This window comes from Pygocentrus nattereri, chromosome 14, assembly GCF_015220715.1.
Source record: "Pygocentrus nattereri isolate fPygNat1 chromosome 14, fPygNat1.pri, whole genome shotgun sequence".
Lineage (NCBI taxonomy): Eukaryota > Metazoa > Chordata > Actinopteri > Characiformes > Serrasalmidae > Pygocentrus > Pygocentrus nattereri.
In genome coordinates this window covers 10,687,670-10,706,675 of record NC_051224.1, presented here as the reverse complement: position 1 = coordinate 10,706,675, position 19,006 = coordinate 10,687,670, and the positions used below count along the sequence as shown (strand labels likewise).

At 37.7% G+C, this 19,006-nt stretch overlaps 1 protein-coding gene across 1 annotated transcript in view; it reads right to left on the bottom strand.

Moving 5' to 3' along the window:
• Positions 1-19,006, bottom strand: part of ppp1r9ba (protein phosphatase 1, regulatory subunit 9Ba) — a 69,395-nt gene that overhangs the window by 11,617 nt on the left and 38,772 nt on the right. The window contains exons 3-6 of the mRNA XM_017685204.2: positions 13,512-13,644; positions 13,038-13,158; positions 8,815-8,919; positions 3,431-3,566 (exon numbers count right to left, since the gene is read on the bottom strand). Of these exons, the coding sequence (XP_017540693.1) occupies positions 3,431-3,566; positions 8,815-8,919; positions 13,038-13,158; positions 13,512-13,644 (495 nt within the window). The remainder of the gene's footprint in view (positions 1-3,430; positions 3,567-8,814; positions 8,920-13,037; positions 13,159-13,511; positions 13,645-19,006) is intronic.

Below are 19,006 nucleotides of genomic sequence, written 5' to 3'. Positions count from 1 at the left end.
CAAGGCACAAGAGGTTACTGAATGTTTCGCTGGCTATGAAAATGGGAGATTTTGGACAATGCCATCCATCAACATCATCAAAAGACCAAGCTAAGAAATAGTTTTAGGGAGAATGGTGATTAATACCTCCAGAGACTTGTGGAATCTATATGAAGACGAGTTTAAGTTGTTCTGCTGACTCGTGGTGGCCCCAAAGCTGTCAACAATTATCTGAATTTTGTCAGTTGCATTTCTTAAATGTCCTTCCACACAGCATTATAATCATTTGGGCAGAAAACATTTTTTGAAGCTGAATTCTAGGCTGCAATAGCGAACTGCTGCCTGCACTAGACATTATAATGAAAAAATAGGCCTTTCAGAGCAAGATATATAGGATATTATACAGCTGCCTCCATCTGCATGTCTCTCCAAAAAGACTGTTGGTCGTTTTGCACATCAGTCAAACAGTCTCTTCCTGACATGGTAGGCAGTTCTCGTCCCTGTTGTGCAGTGAAAAGCATCAAACTTTCTGTCAGCAGAAATCAGGCTTGAGACTAAGTCAATGGATGTGTGCAGTAGAAACAATCACTTGTGACATTGTGACATTTCCAAAACTGGCCACAAGATGGCAGAGTCTCTGCAGAGGCTAAATTAACATCTATGAGAGCTGGACAAGCTATGTTAATAAATGGTCTACAAGTGGTCATCCACCATTTTGATCGGACTCCGCACCTGCAGTGTCTATAATATGGACTGGCTGACCAACTCTACTAGGCCTAAGGGGAAAATTGTAAATTCAATTTTTCTCACCTGTTTCAAACCTCTAAAACATAACTGATTATATCCTTTAAAGGCCTTCTAAGACATTGTCATGTCTGTGCTGTGATCCTCAGGGGTTACTAACACAGTGCACGGTCACTACACATATCTCTACATTTTAGAGGGAGTGGACCTGCAGTGTTATTGTTGACCTCAGTTACTATAGTCCCACCTGCAGTGATTCCTGAGGCGTTAAACAATAGACTTCCGCTTTAAGTAATGACAGGAGCTGGTGGACTCCTGCAGAAGCACAATGGCTTTCCTCTCTGAGTCACGGCACTGCGTCACACGCGAGAGGAGAAACACATCCCTCCAGGCCTGCTCCCTGCTTCTGTGTGCTGCTATGACAGCAGCAAAATGCCAAGCAAAAGCTAAACTCCACTAAATGGCTAAGATTAATCAGACGTAACATGTTTGTTCCTTAGCAGAGAGTTACCTGGACAGTATGTATTGTGAACAGCTGCTACCAAAGCCAACACCACAGCATTCAAATGATAATTTTAAGGTGCTGGAAATGCATATGTACCATGGTCTTGAGTCAAAATAATGCATTGTGCACCTAGTATACTAGCAGACAGTAGATATCATATAAGAAGGCAGTATACCTTAGTGTACTATGTAATGTAGAGTAAGATAGTTCACACTAAGTATAGTATTGGAGCTAATCCTAATCCTCAAACTGTATTGAGATATTTAAAATGCATAAGGCTGTGGTATTTGGCCAAATTTATACAATGTATTTTATATCACACAACATAATCTAGGCTTGATGTTGTGGTCTTAGTCATTATAAATGTTTGCCAGTACTATAATCTGGCCATTCAGGACAAATGCCCAGAATCAGTCTACTTACTGTTTGCAATTCCAACATGAAAGCATATGGGTTCAAAGACTGTTCATCAGATTGCTGGTATAATATAATAGTATGCTGCTATGTAAATTGGGCTGCCTATTAGTGTCACTGCAAGATATGCTGTAATTATGGTTTACACACAATTTGCATTTAATCTACTCCAGTTTTACACCTACACTTACTCTTTCTTGATCTAACATTGTCTTGTGCTATTAATATTTATTTTACTGTACTTACTGTTAGGTTTAGAGCTTAGATTTGCAATGATGTGTAGTGTGTGCATTGTAATTCAGTGATTTTTATTAGACTGTCTTGTTTATTAGCACTATACACTCTTCTACTTTACTTCTACTGTGACCAAGACACAGACTTCATACTGTATAGTGCTAAAAACAAATAGGCTCTGTGCTAAACTTTTCAGTAAAAAGTTCTTCTTGATTTTGATCTTGACGCAGAGCATGTCTTTCTGAAGAGCCTGTGCTTGTTTTCACACCCACGTCCCTTCCAACCTGGTCACATCTGATCCTCCACCACTGAATTATTTACCACTTTCCCTTCACACCCAAAAGCTGTCAGGCCTTGAGGAAGAGGAGGAGAGGGCTTGGATGGACAGCGTACCAAGGCAGATGAAGGTGTGAATACTGCATGCACAGGACCAACAATTCACACCTGTCATTTGGCAAAAACTAGGGCAAACTCACCCGCAGGAAAACCATAAACTTAACAAATTGCTAAAAAAATATTTATATATAGTGGCCAACTTCTTGCGGCTTAGTCCCTGATTACATTACTGACATGCAAATTGCTAATTAGTTTAAAGTGATAGTTCGGTGAAAAAAAAATCCCCAAATGTAGTTGATCAGCCAAGACATGTTTGCTCTCCAAGGTTTGTTAGTTTTATATATGAGCTACAAGACTAATTTTGCCTTACAGCTCCATTTAATGGAAGCTCATATCTATTAACATAGGTAAATCTATCTACATTTAGATCTATTCTATATCCATAGATCTGCAGAAAACATGTATTTAACTGAGAATTGCACAAATGCATCAAAAACTTGACACACACACACACACACACACACACACACACACACACACACACACACACACACACACACACACACACACACAATACAATTAATCCCAAATACAATTTTAAACTCATTAATCCATTAAACCTTACTCCACATCTCAGATGTCCAGTTTTGGTCTTCTAGTTTTTTCTCTTTGTTTTCTTTGACATATTTTCTTTTCACATTAATGGCTTCTTAAAAGCTATGCATCCTTTCAGACCCATAGCACTGAGATGTCTTCTCAAAGTAGAAGGATGGACAGAAATTACTGTTTCTTTTTTAAATTTAAAGCAAGAGTGGAACTTGATTTTCTCCTCTCTCTCAAAGGTGAAAGTGCTGTTTATTTGATTGTGAGAGTTTTGGTGGTGTACCAGGTCTTGCCCTATTGTCCGGAGTCCCATTTCCTTTGTATCTCCATTTTTGGAAACCACTTTTTTCACATATTTTTTGCAGATGATCTTGTGAAAAATAACTTTTATTGAAAAGGCTTTATGTGAATTGAATTGTATATTCAATCTTTAACAGTGGCTGTGTCATGTCCTTGTGCTGGCAGCCATGTGTTCTCCATGTGTTCAGGATGTGTTTGTTACTCTGCTGAACAAGGTCTCAGCCTCTTGCTAATGTTCTTGTTTAGTGTGTGTGAAAGGGTTCTTGACAGTGTCTGTGAGGTGTTTGTGTAAGCATGCTGAGTTTATGAGCTGACCTCTTCGTCCTCCTCCATGTACTGATTATAGCGCTGCTCCATCATTTCCCTCTGCCAGCGCTCCTGCTCCAGCGTCTGCTGGATCAGCTGCGCAACCTCGCTCTGCTCCCCTGGTTTCTCCCGGCCAATAATAAACCTGCAACACAGACACACACACACACACACAAAACCAAGTGCCAGTCAGCTCAGCAAAATGGACACAATAAAATGGAGAACAGTCTACAATATGACTTCATTCAGCTACGGTAATTTCTTCAGTGTACATTAACACCTTCTGTTGCTAACTAAACATACTGGATATAACTGTTGTCATAACAAGTCCTTGTGTCCCTGAAATGGTACAAATGTTTTTAACATTAATATATGTAATGTAAGTTCCAAGTGATTTGAACCCATTTTTATCCTTGACCTGACTGTACAATATGCTAAGAAGTTAGTTCATACTTTTTTCACAAATTATATATATAGCCCAAATGTGTACATCAAAACTAAACTATCGGAAAAAAAAAAACAAATTACCTAATTATCTTAACCATTTAATTACACAGAATTTTAAAAAAGGTGTGGAATTTCCTTTTAAGTTCAACACTGACTATGAAGGTCTGGTTCATGACATTTAATCCTCTTAATGGCTTAAATCTGGAATATCATACTGATCTGATGAAGTGTTATGGCCTGTCCAGACTACATCTCTGAGCTTACACAGGCTTACTGCAAACTCCTAGAATCATTAACAGTTCAGTTAGCGGAAGATCATTATCTTACATAGCTCCTATTGCAGAGCATATTTGGAATACAAGGTCAATAGATGTGTTTAAATCTAGATAAAAAACGTATTTGATTAGCCTAGCATAGACCTAGAAGTATTGTGGCTCATTTTCACTTGTTGTTTGTAATTGTGATTTTTATTTAGAGCGTAGGGGTTTCATCTTTATAACATTTTGTAAAGATAACTATATTCCTGTGTAAATATTTATTTGTAGCTAAAATGAAACATATCATTATTATTATTTTATTAGAAACAATGTCTATTTTATTAGTAACAATTGGTCTATTCATCATGAAGTGTGCACACAATGTGAAGGGCAGTTGGCATTCTCAAATGGTGTTAAAAAAGGAGTTACACTGTTTTTATATGGCAGCAACAATATGTACTTTATAACTCTGCACAAACTCCAACTCTTAACTCTCCATAATACCCATTGCACATCTTTGATATTTGTACATTATTTTATGTACTTTTATGCGCATTTTATTTATACGTTTTACGAATTTGCATTGAAATGTATGTTCTTATTTGCAAGAAGAGAACTTACGTATACATCTTGTGCTTGGTGAATAAAAATATTGTGATTCTAAGATTGTGTCTCCCTGTCTCTCATGTTGCTAAGCAACGCTCTAGTCAGTGGGGTAGGGGTCTGCTCAGGCAAGCAGTATGCCAAAAGGACAGTGGAGGGAGGAAAGCGCAGGAGGAGTCTGACCAGTCTCATTCAAGAAAAAAACATATATATATATATATATATATATATATATATATATATATTTTTTTTTTTTTTACAGTTTCAGAATACCATTTAAATTTATACAGAGTATATGTAAACATCAATAGAGAACTGTGAGGAAAAAAATAAAGAGGGCAAGTGAATGTCTATAAAGGAGGGTTACAGGTAATAAAATGATCAGTAGCTACAGAAAGCATTTGGTTGCAAATAAGTTTAAATAATGGAGACTCCACCAGTTACAAGCTGGCTTCTTTTGTTGAACGTCGGAGCTGATTTAACTCACACTGAAGAGTTGATTGATATTTTGTTTTTTTAAAATAAATGGGTGGATCTTATGATGTTGCAGCTGAAAATCGTATCAATGAAAAACCTCATTGATATCCTTGGACCATTATGACTCTGCCTGCTCATTATCCTAAAACATGCTGCTTGTTCTGTTTGTTTTCATATAATGCATCTTTTCTGACTGGTTGAAAGATTAGCCTGGATCTGCCTATTGTATGGTTTCTGCCTCTTGACATTATAGACTAAAATATAAATCTAAATTATTAGATTTTTAAAATAACAAAATAATGCAATTTTCATTAATTAGTTCATTAGAAAGTACACAGAGGTTTTATTAAAGCATGTGGCGCAACCTTCTAATCATTGGCTTGTAATCAGGAGATTGTGAGCTGATCCCTGGTGATGCAATGGCCGTCAATAAAGTCCAAGATAGCACATTTGGCCTCACTCTCTCTGGGTGGGTAGGATGACCCTTACTCTCCCCTTTAATCAGTGCACAATGCTAGCCAGTTCAGGCATCTGTTAGCTGATGAAACAGAACTGGCGGTTAAGCGCTTTCCTCCAAGCATGTTCAGCTGTCCAACGGCATTGTGTAAGTGGCAGTTCGAAAAGATACTTCATATGACTCGGAGGAAACTTGTATTTGTTTGCCTTCACCCTCCTGGCACTGGTGGCATCATGTGATCAGGGGAGTCCTAACTAGTGAGTGGAGCTGGATATGACTAAATTGGGGGAAAAAAATTAAAATATAAAAAAATAAATAAATAAAATTCTTGTGATATATAAGTCTCAAGAGACCATACATTTCAGTGGTTTTCCCACGAAATGAAGTGGTGAAATCATTTTGAAAACACACGGCCTCAAGTTTCTTAATGCGTTTATAAAACTTGTAAAGCAAACAGCACAGAAAAATCCTTTCAGAAGCGCAGTCTGACTGACTTCTTCAGTGAGTCTTGGCCTGCTTCTTCGATGCGCACCAAGTTTGGAGTTTTCAAACAAACCACATAAAACAGAGCAATCGCACTAGGGTTTGTTCTAATTGAACCAAACACTTAAGCATAGCCTTCTGTGATTTGCATTTAAATTCAGCTCATATTTTTCACATTAATTAAATATAAATGTCATTAATTGTATTACATGTTTTATTTTAATTAGTTTTGTTCCATGATGTCAACTAGCTTAATGGGCTAGCACTGTGTTCTGATCACTGTTGCTTTTGCATGCATCAGTGAATAAATGACAAACAGGAGTGTTTTGTACATGTTTCTAGTTCAGGTCAAAAAGTGAGTGACAATGTAACTAATGAATATGCATGAGAAGATACAGTCCACTGAACACCATGTCTCTGACTCTGAAAACAGTCGAGAGTGATTGACATACCTCAAGCATGAATATTCTCTCTGAACACCAGCAGAATAGTGACGGGTATTTCTCAACTCATATTGCAAGCTAATCTACTTAAATATTATTTTGCGCAAAGAAATATGTATCACATTATATATTGTCTATCTATATTCTATCACTGCAAGCAATTAATAATGTAACAAGTACTTTTTGTACAAGGGCACAGTTTGAAAGATGCTCACTCTTACATTGCAACCCAGCTGCTCTGGAAGTGTTCATCTCAGCAAACTAGCTCAAGGACAGAGATTTGGGTTGAATAAAGGTCTGCTGGGGGGTGTAAGTTGAACGTTTCTATAGGAGTTAATTTAAGCCTGTCCCTCTGTGGTGGTTGTGCTGGTTTTAACAGTAGTGTTGTAGTGGAAGACATTTCTGGCTATTTCACATATTTAAATATTTACTTTATTCTGGTCCTAAAAGTAAAACTGCATGTTTCGCCCCTCTTCTGATTGCAACCATATGAAGCTGAACTACATCTTGTTTTAAGGTAGCTAACATGAACGCTTAATAGGCGCTCATGTTCATAGAAAGCAAACCACAGTCAACCCCTTCTTCAAATGAAAGAAGGAATGCATGATGCAGTACAAGGCTGGGATGTGGAAAAAAAAATCTGTTTAAACCATTTTCTTCTCTATAAAGATCACAAAATGAATCTATTCCACTTGTCTTTCAACAGTATATATTATTTGTGTATTGAGGGCTTGGCTTATCTGGTGGAACACCACAGCCTAGAATCTATGCACAGCCAAAAGCTGTCAAAACAAATATGAAATTTTTGGCATAAACCAATGCTGAAGACAGCTTCTAAAAGACCTGAGAGGTTTTCTGGTGATACGGTTTATCATTGTGCTGAAGAATAAAACTGTATGAGATTCTGTTGTCAGTGGAACTCTGGTGCTGTAAAATGACCATCATTTCATTTGAAAGATTCCTTTGACTTTTTAATTTTGCTGGCTCACATAATGAAGAAAAGCTCAGACACATCTGTGCAATAAGTAGGAGGTGAGCTATATAGCACAAATATAACATTACAATACTTCAAAACACAATATGAAATATTTCTGAATTGTGGGAAGTTGGAATAGTCAAAAAAGAAAAACAAAGACAGTAGTTTTCATTTGAAAAATTACTGTCAAAAACTTTGATTATATTTATTTTTATTCCACTTCTCACATTTTATGCAGCAATTAAAAAGTCAATTAAATAGTAAACAGCACTTAAGTATTTATAGTATTAAATAGCAACTCCATTGAATAGTATTCAATAGCATTATACAGTTTCCATTATGGTGATGTTGGCCTTTTTGATACTGATAACACAGATGACTGCAATATGTAAATGAGCCCTCTAACCAATAACAATGGGCCTCATTCACCAATATCTTCCTGTTTTTTCTTAAATGTGTTCCTGAGAAAGGTCCTTAAAAAAAGTCTACATCAGATTTGAGTGTGTTCTTAAACAGCAGAATTGTTCACATGTTTGTGCTCTTGAGCGTGTGCAGGTTCTGTTCTTACCTAAGAACAAATTGCAAATAAGAAAACATTGGTGAATATCAGCATCTTAATGAAAACTGCGTAAGTTGGTTTTAAGAAGATATTTCTTAAGATTGGTTGGCGAATGAGGCCCATTGTTTTTTTACTGTACCTAGACCAGTCACAGTTCCATGAAAGTTCTTCTGATGGTGTTGCAATAAATCAAGGTATTCATGTAATTTAACAAAAGTACATTATTTTGGTCAATATATTGCACGGTGCAACACAATTGTGACATATAGTAGCAATATAATCACAACACTAGTATTTTACGTATACTGTACAGCCCTATTACCAGCAACCTCTTATTTGCTCAGGGGCAACCATCTATTTGCTCTCAATTTCACAGTAAACTGTTCAGGAGTTTATAACTGCAGGGACGTCTGCTGGTCTGGCTTTTGAGACTCAGATTCACTTCCTTTAGCCAAATTATAAAGGCTCCCTGAGTGCACAAATCTGTGCCTGCTTTAAATACATGTACATTGAAAACTTCAAAGCAGAGCTACATTACTGCTTTTACCCTAAACATGCCAGTCCTAAATGAAGGCCTGTCCAGATAACACACTGCACCAGACCTTGAGCTTGAAATCAGATGTCACATGATGTGAGACTGACATAATGCAGTTTTCATGAGCAGCCTTACTAGCTGAAAGCATTTGCTTACTTGACTTTGCCAGTGGTGTTCCTCAGGACTGACGCAGCAAAATTCTGAGTAACGCCCACCAAGCTGGTGCCGTCTACCTCCACTATGAGGTCATTCACCTGGATCCTGGTTCAAGAAAGAAGGGGACAGCAAAAAGAAAGATGCTGATGAGATAAAATACTAAGCAGAATCTGTTACTGCATTTATGTTAAGCTGTTTTCATACCAATGAACCAATGAACTAATTTGTTCAGTCATTATCAATAACACACTCACTTTTACAACAAAGAATACATTTAACATAAAGAACATTAGATGCGTTAGATTCAGAACTGCTAACTTCAATTATCTTGTTCCATTAGTGCATTAATTCACCCTTAGGTGTTATATATTAAAAGAAACACAGAAGGTATGTGATATGGCTAAAGAATGACACAGTTGACCTGAAATACACTACAGCTACATTCAGGCAAAAGCCAGCTTAACTAAATGTCTCCTGTAATTCCTGACCATTAAACTGATGAATGGCCTCTGTCAGCCTCCTTGCTATCATAAAACGTCTCTGTTAAACAGCCTCGTCTGCAGGTTACTCCAAGCACAGCCGCTCTTGCTTGTTTATGACAGCTCAGACGGCCTGTCAGGACATTCACACAGCTGACTGACAGAAGGAGGACCTCTAAGGTGCAACTTCAACAACAGAACATGAGAGGAAGTGTGTTATCGCAATTAACATCATGGGTTTATCTGCTTGTGCCATAGATTTCTACTGGGTAATATACATAAAATACAGTATCATATTTTTCAAAAACATTAAGCTTCCATTAATAAAATTAATGAACTTGTGCTTCCAAAATACTCCATGCTTAGAGAAAACCTTACAAAGATGACAGCTTATTTTGATTAATCTGCTGGACTGCTTCTCTTAAAATGACATCAAAAGGAATGTAAGTATTGTAAATATTAATCAGACCAAAACCAGAAAGGAAATTTAATATTTATTAAGTTTGTGTACATTTTGAAATCCTCTTACAAAACCATATGAAGCAGCCAGCAAATGCTGGGTATACATTGCTAAGTAAAGTGCTATATAGAACAGGATTAGTTTTACATGGAGAGGCAGAGTAATGTAACCTGCTCACAAGTACAAAACATGTCCAAGCATTTCATTTTATTCTAACCATCTAACTGTCTTAGGTGCATGCAACATGGCTTTAGCATAGCCTTTAGTTTGGGAATGTGTAGGTGAAGAGCTCACCACCAACAACATCATGAAAAAAGACAAAAAATCTTGAAAGTGGTCTCTACTCTGTGTTGCAACAAAATCTTTAATTTACCAACAGGCAAGTGTTTGGGATTAATATAATTTGGGGTGTACATCTGTAAAATTTACATCTGTAAAATCTGTAAAATTTACATCTGTAAAATGACAACATGGCAGATTAGATTCAGTTGGGACTACAATCACAAAGAAACACCAGCAATAATGACAATCCACCTCGCCATGTGCAGTGGGGAAAAAAGTATTTAGTCAGTAACCAATTGTGCAAGTTCTCCTACTTAAAAAGATGAGAGAGGCCTGTAATTGACATCATAGGTAGACCTCAACTATGAAAGACAAAATGAGGAAAAAAAAGTCAGAAAATCACATTGTCTGATTTTTAAAGAATTTATTTGCAAATAATGGTGGAAAATAAGTATTTGGTCACCTACAAACTAGCAAGATTTCTGGCTGTCACAGACCTGTACTCATTACCTGTATTAATGGCACCTGTTTGACCTCGTTATCTGTATAAAAGACACCTGCCCACAACCCCAAACAGTCACACTCCAAATGCCACTATGGTGAAATCCAAAGAGCTGTTGAAGGACACCAGAAACAAGATTGTAGACCTGCACCAGGCTGGGAAGACTGAATCTGCAATAGGCAAGCAGCTTGGTGTGAAGAAATTTACTGTGGGAGCAATAATCAGAAAATGGAAGACCTATAAGACACTGCTAATCTCCCTCAATCAGGGGCTCCTTGCAAGATCTCAGCCCGTGGGGTCAAAATGATCACAAGAATCGTGAGCAGAAATCCGAGAACCACACAGGGGGACCTAGTGAATGACCTGCAGAGAGCTGGGACCAACGTTACAAAGGCTACTGTCAGTAACACACTACACCGCCAGGGACTCAGATCTTGCAGTGCCAGACGTGTATCCCCTGCTTAAGCCAGTACATATCCAGGCGTGTCTGAAGTTTGATAGAGAGCATTTGGATGTTCCGGAAGAGTATTGGGAGAATGTCATATGGTCAGATGAAACCAAATTAGAACTGTTTGGTACAAACACAACTCGTCGTGTTTGGAGGAGAGTGAATGCTGAGTTGCATCCAAAGAACACCATACCAACTGTGAAGCATGGGGGTGGCAACATCATGCTTTGGGGCTGTTTCTCTGCAAAGGGACCAGGACGACTGGTCCGTGTACATGAAAGAATGAATGGGGCCATGTATTGTGAGATTTTGAGTGCAAACCTCCTTCCATCAGCAAGGGCATTGAAGATGAAACGTGGCTGGGTCTTTCAGCATGACAATGATCCCAAGCACACTGCCAGGGCAACAAAGGAGTGGCTTCGTAAGAAGCATTTCAAGGTCCTGGAGTGGCCTAGCCAGTCTCCAGATCTCAACCCCATAGAAAACCTTTGGAGGGAGTTGAAAGTCCGTGTTGCCCACCGACAGCCCCAAAACATCACTGCTCTAGAGGAGATCTGCATGGAGGAATGGGCCAAAATACCAGCAACGGTGTGTGCCAACCTTGTAAAGACTTATAGAAAACGTTTGACCTCTGTCATTGCCAACAAAGGATATATAACGCAGTATTGAGGTGAACTTTTGTTATTGACAAAATACTTATTTTCCAGCATTATTTGCAAATAAATTCTTTAAAAATCAGACAATGTGACTTTCTGAATTTTTTTTCCCTCATTTTATCTCTCATAGTTGAGGTCTACCTATGATGTCAAATACAGGCCTCTCTCATCTTTTTAAGTGGGAGAACTTGCACAATTGGTGACTGATTACTTTTTTTTCCCCACTGTAAATCTAATCACATCTGAATAGCACTAAAATTTGTTTATCATTACTGCTATAACTAAAATTTAATATCATTGTGGTATCAATACTGATATCACCCAACAGATCTATGATGTCATTAGCAATAACAAACAGTCTTGACTTCCTATTGCTTTTAAATTGGCAGTTTTCCAAAGTAAAAAAAAGGTTAAACAAACAAATTAACATTGTTTTAAATGTATGGTTTTAATAAAAAAAGTTGTATAGTGCAAAATAATATGCTGTTGTATATCTGTGGTATAGTAAAAATGATGCAGCCTAAGTAAAACCTAGCATCTCATGATATCCCATTATTTAAATGAGAGCATGACCTTTACCTGACCTCTTATCCCATTGTGTGAACTCTGCTCTATAGGTCTCTCGGGGTCTATACTGCTACCAAATCTCAGATTTATGTCAAAAAAGTGATTATTTTGCTAGCTTTACAATGCTAGCAAAAACATCAAAATGTTTATGTAAATACTAAAGATAGAACTTTCCGATAAAGCTGAGTTAACCAAATATGTCTCTTTGCTCTGCAGGTTATGAAAAAATGTTTCACAGTGGTTTATTCTTTCGCTTGTTGAGGTGTTTTCTCATTGAGTGTTTGGAAATAAGTTCTCGGTGAAGTTTCAGTGCAGCTGTAAACAAACAGATCTTCTTAACCTCTGACTCAAATGTGTTCCGCAGCTGCTGTGGTGTTTAATACACTGGCATTGTACACAACAGCTGAATTTCTGCAGAAATACAAGTTATAGTTAAAATCTAATTTCTCACCCTAAATACAGCTGATAGGCCAAGAAAGACCAATGAACTGTCACCTACTTCCTTTGCATCATCTCTAGCCTCATGCAAAACTGCCAAGCAAACTTTTAAATCAGGAGCTTTACCCTCAGGCATGATGCTCTATTCAATGCATCACTGTTGATCCCTTGGTGACCTGAACATACTAAATCACTTGCAAAGTCTAATATAATAAAGCCATATGCTCTAATAGCCTTGAGAGATTGCACATGTATGTAGGGAATCCCATATTACATAAAAGCCTCACAGCTATTTCATCAAAAGCCTTTCCAGTCAATTTCATTCAAATTCCACTTGGCTTGAGCCAAATCCATTCAAATCCCATATAGTTCATTTCAATCCGTTTCTGACCTTCCGTCCCGGTGAGCAGCTCCTCCCTCCGTGACTGTTTTAACAAAGATTCCGAGTTTCTCCAGGCCCATGTCTGCTCCAGCGCCCATTCCGATGATACTGATCCCCAAACCATCGCCATCTGATAGGACAAGACCACTTATTAACCCTTTAATGCAGAGGCTAAATAGCAGCTACTACTACTTCTATTTTAAAAAGTGTGTGTATTAACAATTAGACAACCAGCACTGCATGAAAAGCCTTGGATGATCAGTAAAATTAGAGCCAAATACTTACAAAATACAAGAAGGTTTACAAGAGAGCTTTCGGGATTAATTTGATTAGGGACTGAAATGTTAGACTTATTAGTATTAGGCATTAATTATGTAATTGCAAAACAGCGTTTCTTTCTTCAACCAAAAAAGCTCATAAAACAGAAGCTAAAGGAAAGTGCTAAAGTTCTGTGGGGCTGTGCAGAATCCAGTTCTGTGTTACCTTTTTCCAGTTCCACAGGGAAAAGATCCAGTCTCTCCACTCTCTTTTCCAGCTCATATTCTGCTGATGCTGCCATAGGATCGACATCATCATTACGCCGGTCATAGTCCTCGTTAGAGTACGTGGTGAACACCTGAAAGAGTTCAAAGGACAAGTTCAAAGGTTAAGCATCTGGACAGAAAGTTTATTTTTCATTTACATTTACGGCATTTGGCTGACGCTCTTATCCAGAGCAACTTACAATTTTTGATCATTTTTACACAGGTAGGCCAAGGCGGTGTTAGGAGTCTTGCCCAAGGACTCTTATTGGTATAGTGTAGGGTGCTTGAACCCCAGTTTACAGTGTAGAAGGCAGAGGTGTTAACCTCTACACTATCCCAACCACTATCAATTTATCAATTAATTGTTAGTTTGGTTTTGATGCAAATTTTGGTTTCCATTATTTAGGAAACTATCTGGTGCATCACAAAGCTCAAATTCCACCACAATTTGAGTTGAGCTAAACATTTTGGTAGGATTTAGAATCATCAAAATTATGTAAAAATACACTGAGTGTAGAACTGTGACCAGAGGAACTGCTGACATGCAGACAATTAAACCAGTACCCCAACCTGCATTGCATTTGAAAATAGCTTTATTAGAAATTACTATTATAATTGTTTACAGTTGATTCTGCCACAATAAACACAGTTAAAGGTGGAACAAACACCCTCACTGCTCAAAATCAAAACATAATGAGCAGCTGTAAGGTAAGACTAGCTAAACTTTATCTTAGTTAGCGTATTTGCTAGCATCAATTTCATACGTCTAACGATAAATAACCTTACAGAACAATGTTAAGATCAGTTAGCTTTTCTTAGCTCATCTGCTAGCTTAATAAATGCACCTGAGGACTGTGCAGCGCTTGTGATTAAAATATTCTGTTTGAATATTAGTGTACGTGTATGCAGGCAATACATTATGTTCTTTTAGATTTACTAAAACTGTTACTGTTGCACTAACTACCTCCTGACTGTTATGTCCATTTTGTGGGTAATATTTCATCAGTTTGTCCATTCCGAACATACCTTTTGGTTAAATGATAAAATAAATACACATTTATGAGCAGTTGTCAGTGTGCTTTTGGATTATTAAACATTATATTTATTGCATAAAATACACCCTTGAGAAGACTACAAATCCCAAAATGGCCTCTGCCTTCCAACAAAGTAACTCTGTTCAAGATACTGACCAAGACACAGCACTAAAAGGACAGACAGCAGACAGAGCTGGCTTTGTGCTCCTCACAAACACTACTCACTCTCTGGAAGTGAATGGAGGAGAGGAGTCCTTAAATCGAACTAATCTGGATCTCCCCTCTCCATGGCAGCATACATTTAATCTTTGAAAGCACTGAACAGAGAGCACAGAGTGGTTTGTGTGTGTATGTGTGCTGTTGTCACTTAGCTGCGAGGACAAAAAGCCTTCACTGCCAGAGAGAATACAAGCTTTATTTTAATGTAGACAACAATAAAGTAGAAGACACTTCAGTCTGAAATGAGCCGACCCTTTAACACACTCACACATTGACTGAAGTGTAGATTCACTTGCTGACAAGTAGGGTCTAAAACCTCATTTGACCTCATACACATCCTTGCATAGGGCTGCACAGTATATTATTTGTTAATCATTATTGTGATACTGGCTTATGCAAAATTGATACCACAGAAGTCTGCAATACACAAATGAGTCCTCTAAACTCTGAGAACTGTGAACAGTATTGGGTTAGTTACGTAAAAATGTAGTTGATTTTTTTTTTTATTGGATTTGATTTAATATAACACAGTGCATATCAAAATCGCTATATGTATCAAGACAATTCTGCAATGTGGTGATATGTCCGTTTTGTGCAGCCCTGACCTGTAGTAGCAACACACATTCAGTGCATGAATGAGAGACAAAGAGGGCAAAAGTAGGAAATAATTAAAAATGGGTGCCCAGAGAGCTGAGTTCACCTACAGGTCAGAGAAATATTTCACACAGTTCACACACAAAGTCTTGATTTACCACACAGTAAGCCAGTTCAGTATAATGCAGGGTGAAGTCTGCAGAAATACACCACGCTAAGAGGGACTCGTGAGGAGAACCCTTAAATATGGGTTATTTCTAGAGAGCATCAGCGTTAGCAATGAGACAGAGTCATTAACAGTTTTTCTCCCATCACCAAATACATAATCAGTATCTCCACAGGTGAAAAGACGGTAATGTGCCATGACACTAAAGATTAATAAATATTAATTAATAAACATCTTTAAAGTTTTTTTTTATATTAAGCACTGAGCATACTGTATTAAAGCCTTTGGACCTGTACAATATAATATACAGATAACTGTCTTGTGTACACAGTAGGCACAGACCAGAACGAACACGTCATCCATCTCTGAGATCATTAATTGCTTACAGAGGATCTAGTGGGCAAATTCAAACAGTGAACTGTTCCATTCATCATAATTTATTACAGAAGCAGTGTTCACAGCACACTGTAATAGACACAGATCCAGCAAATAACTTCATACAGGGCCGGGGGACAGACTTGCAAGAGTACTCATAATGTAGTATAGCATACAGAAAACTCCACACTATTGGTTCTTTCTATTTCAATAATTGAAATGTTCACATATACTAAAGTGCATTACTCCCCAATTCACAAAGTACAGTAAACAAGTCAGCATAGGTGCAAAACTTGAAGACCTGATCTTTGTCTGTTACTGAAGGTCAATGTGCAGGTGGAATGAGCTATGGGCTTATAAATATTTCTATAAATAATTTTCTCTCTCTCGCTTTCTCTTCTTCCATTTTGACACTCTTGCCACTGCAGCATTAATATTTCATCAATTTCTGTTGGTCGAGGATTCCCCGTCATGGCTTATACTGATGTAAAAGAGTTAATCATTTCTTCAGTTGCTGTTCCACTTTCTTACTTTACTAGTTGATTTTTTTTTTTACTTCCTTTGCTCTTCACTCTCTTCCTCTTTGTTGATGTCCTCCTGAGGCCGTGCTCTCTGTCAGCTGTTCATGACATCCTTCCTCTAAATTAATCTCTTTTTCATTTCAAAATCTCTTCTACCTTTCCTTTATACCTCCTTTTATATCTTCTCATCTTCCTCTGCAGATTGTTTTTTGCAATTACTTAAGAAAATGCTTCTAGCCTACTTACTGCTAGTGGCTGCAAAACCTGTGTGGCAGCTTTATCTAACAATTACTTTTACCAAATATTTTAGGGCTTAACCTATTTATTAAGGTGACGATATTTTGAATTTTGAAAAAAGAGAGCACTGGGCACAGGAGGCCGGCATAGGTAGTCTAAAATGCAAATGCAAAAAAAAGCCAAATCCCACATATTTTAGATTACTTAGAATTCCTGGCTGGACATAGTAAAAGACAACATATGGCCACCATATGATGTATCAGTTGGCTAGTAATACTGGCCCAAATTGATGACCTGTAGATTTATTGGTATCTGTGAAAATATTTTGGACAAATAGTGACCTTTTTTTGGTCATGCCATCTCTGGGATACTTGCAATCTACAGGCGACAGGGCAAAACCTCAAACAGATGAGCCACCTAGCATGAGACACTTTGTTTCACTTTATGACAAAAATAGAGGCTGAATTGAATAATCTGAACACAAAACATGTTAAAATGAAAAACGTAAAAAGAAAAAAAAATCTTATGAAGAGAAGTAATTAAAAATAGAAAAACATACAGGAAATGTTTATTGGTAGCACCACCCCAGCACTACAATATTTATAGTATTTATTTAACAATTGAGACCTGTCAATCATATCAGTCAGCAAAGCACTATTTAACTAAAACTACAGGAGTATAATAGCGAAATCATATATAATGGATGATACTGGATTAAAATCTTTAGCCTTCAAACATCAGTATTTGTATTGGTCACAAACATACGGAGTCCTAATAGATATACTCTGCACAATAACAATAACAATTAATAATAGGGATAGATGATTGGAATCAGCCAAGATGGAAAATTTTTGCTCGAAAAACAAAACTGGCAATCTGCCAAATAATTATTTTTACTTTGGCCTATCTGTGTTGCTGTTTTCCGATTTAAATAATGTGAATTAATTTGAGCTGCATCTCAATGCTGCTGCTACACCTATACTGCAGCATGAGTGACTAATTGGGCTAAATAGTCAGTTGCCACTTACTTTCAAGGTTGTGTTTCTTTGATTCATGTTATTTAAATAGGCAATAAATGTATTATTAAAATTTTATTTTGTGAATATTATTATAATATATTATCATAATTAAAATCAATGAAGGTGAGTCACCACCTTCAGATCGATACAACCCCTTCCTTTAGGTCATCCTTCTCTTTTTCTCATTCATCTACAGAAAGCACATTCTTAGCGTGTATGTTTGGAGGAGAGCAGCAGCAGGCAAAGGCATCGCCCCTCACTGTGAACGCCATCTCCCTGATCACATGGTCCATCTCCATGGTAACCAGCAGCCATCTCTCTCTCTCTCTCTCTCTCTCTCTCTCTCTCTCTCTCTCTCTCTCTCTCTCTCTCACATCTCTCTCTCACATCTCTCTCTCTGTCTCTCTCTCCCTTCCTTACCCTTCTCACATCTTTTTTTTCCCGTTTTCATCTCTTCCTCCTGGCTGTAATAAAAGGGGGGGGGGGGGACTCGTCAAGTATCAGCGTCACACTCACTTTGATATTGAAGAATGCTTTGCACACGAAGGACAACCCACACACGCTGACATACACACACACACACACACACACACACACACACACACACACACACACACACACACACACACCCCATATATGAAAAGAACACTGATCATCAGCATCTCAAATCCTCCTCAAACACAGCCCCCTGCATTCTTCACGTTTCTGCAGATGCTCTTGTTGGCTCAAATGACAGATTAAATTGAACTGATATTCAGATTTTCCAAAAGCACTCACAAGGAATGTCTGTTTGGTCACTGCATTTACAATTTTGGCATTGCGCATACATTTTGAGCCAGTGTATACAAGCCAAGGTGTCTGGTGATATCTGCACATCTTCTGGGACTCACTCTCTCTCACCAGATGTGTTTGAGATGCACACACATGACCTCTCTGATCTGTCTTCAAGAGAACTAGCAGGGGAAGAGAAGAGAAGAGAAGAGAAGAGAAGAGAAGAGAAGACAGAATAATACCACTTTTTTCCAATACTTATACCAATGTTGAAAATTTAAGTATCAGCTGACACAGATCCAATATTTTATCTTTACAAAACACAAAGTTTTTAAAAGAGCTATTTTTAAATTCAAGCACTTCACTCAAATGGCTCACATCCTACATTTTTCTGGTACTTTATTTTTCCCAGAGGGGCACTTATGGCATTTTGTAGTTTCATGCACTTAAACTGCCATAACTCTTTTTTACATGACCATTTTCAACCTCTCTTTATCCTATTGAATTAAACATGGAAA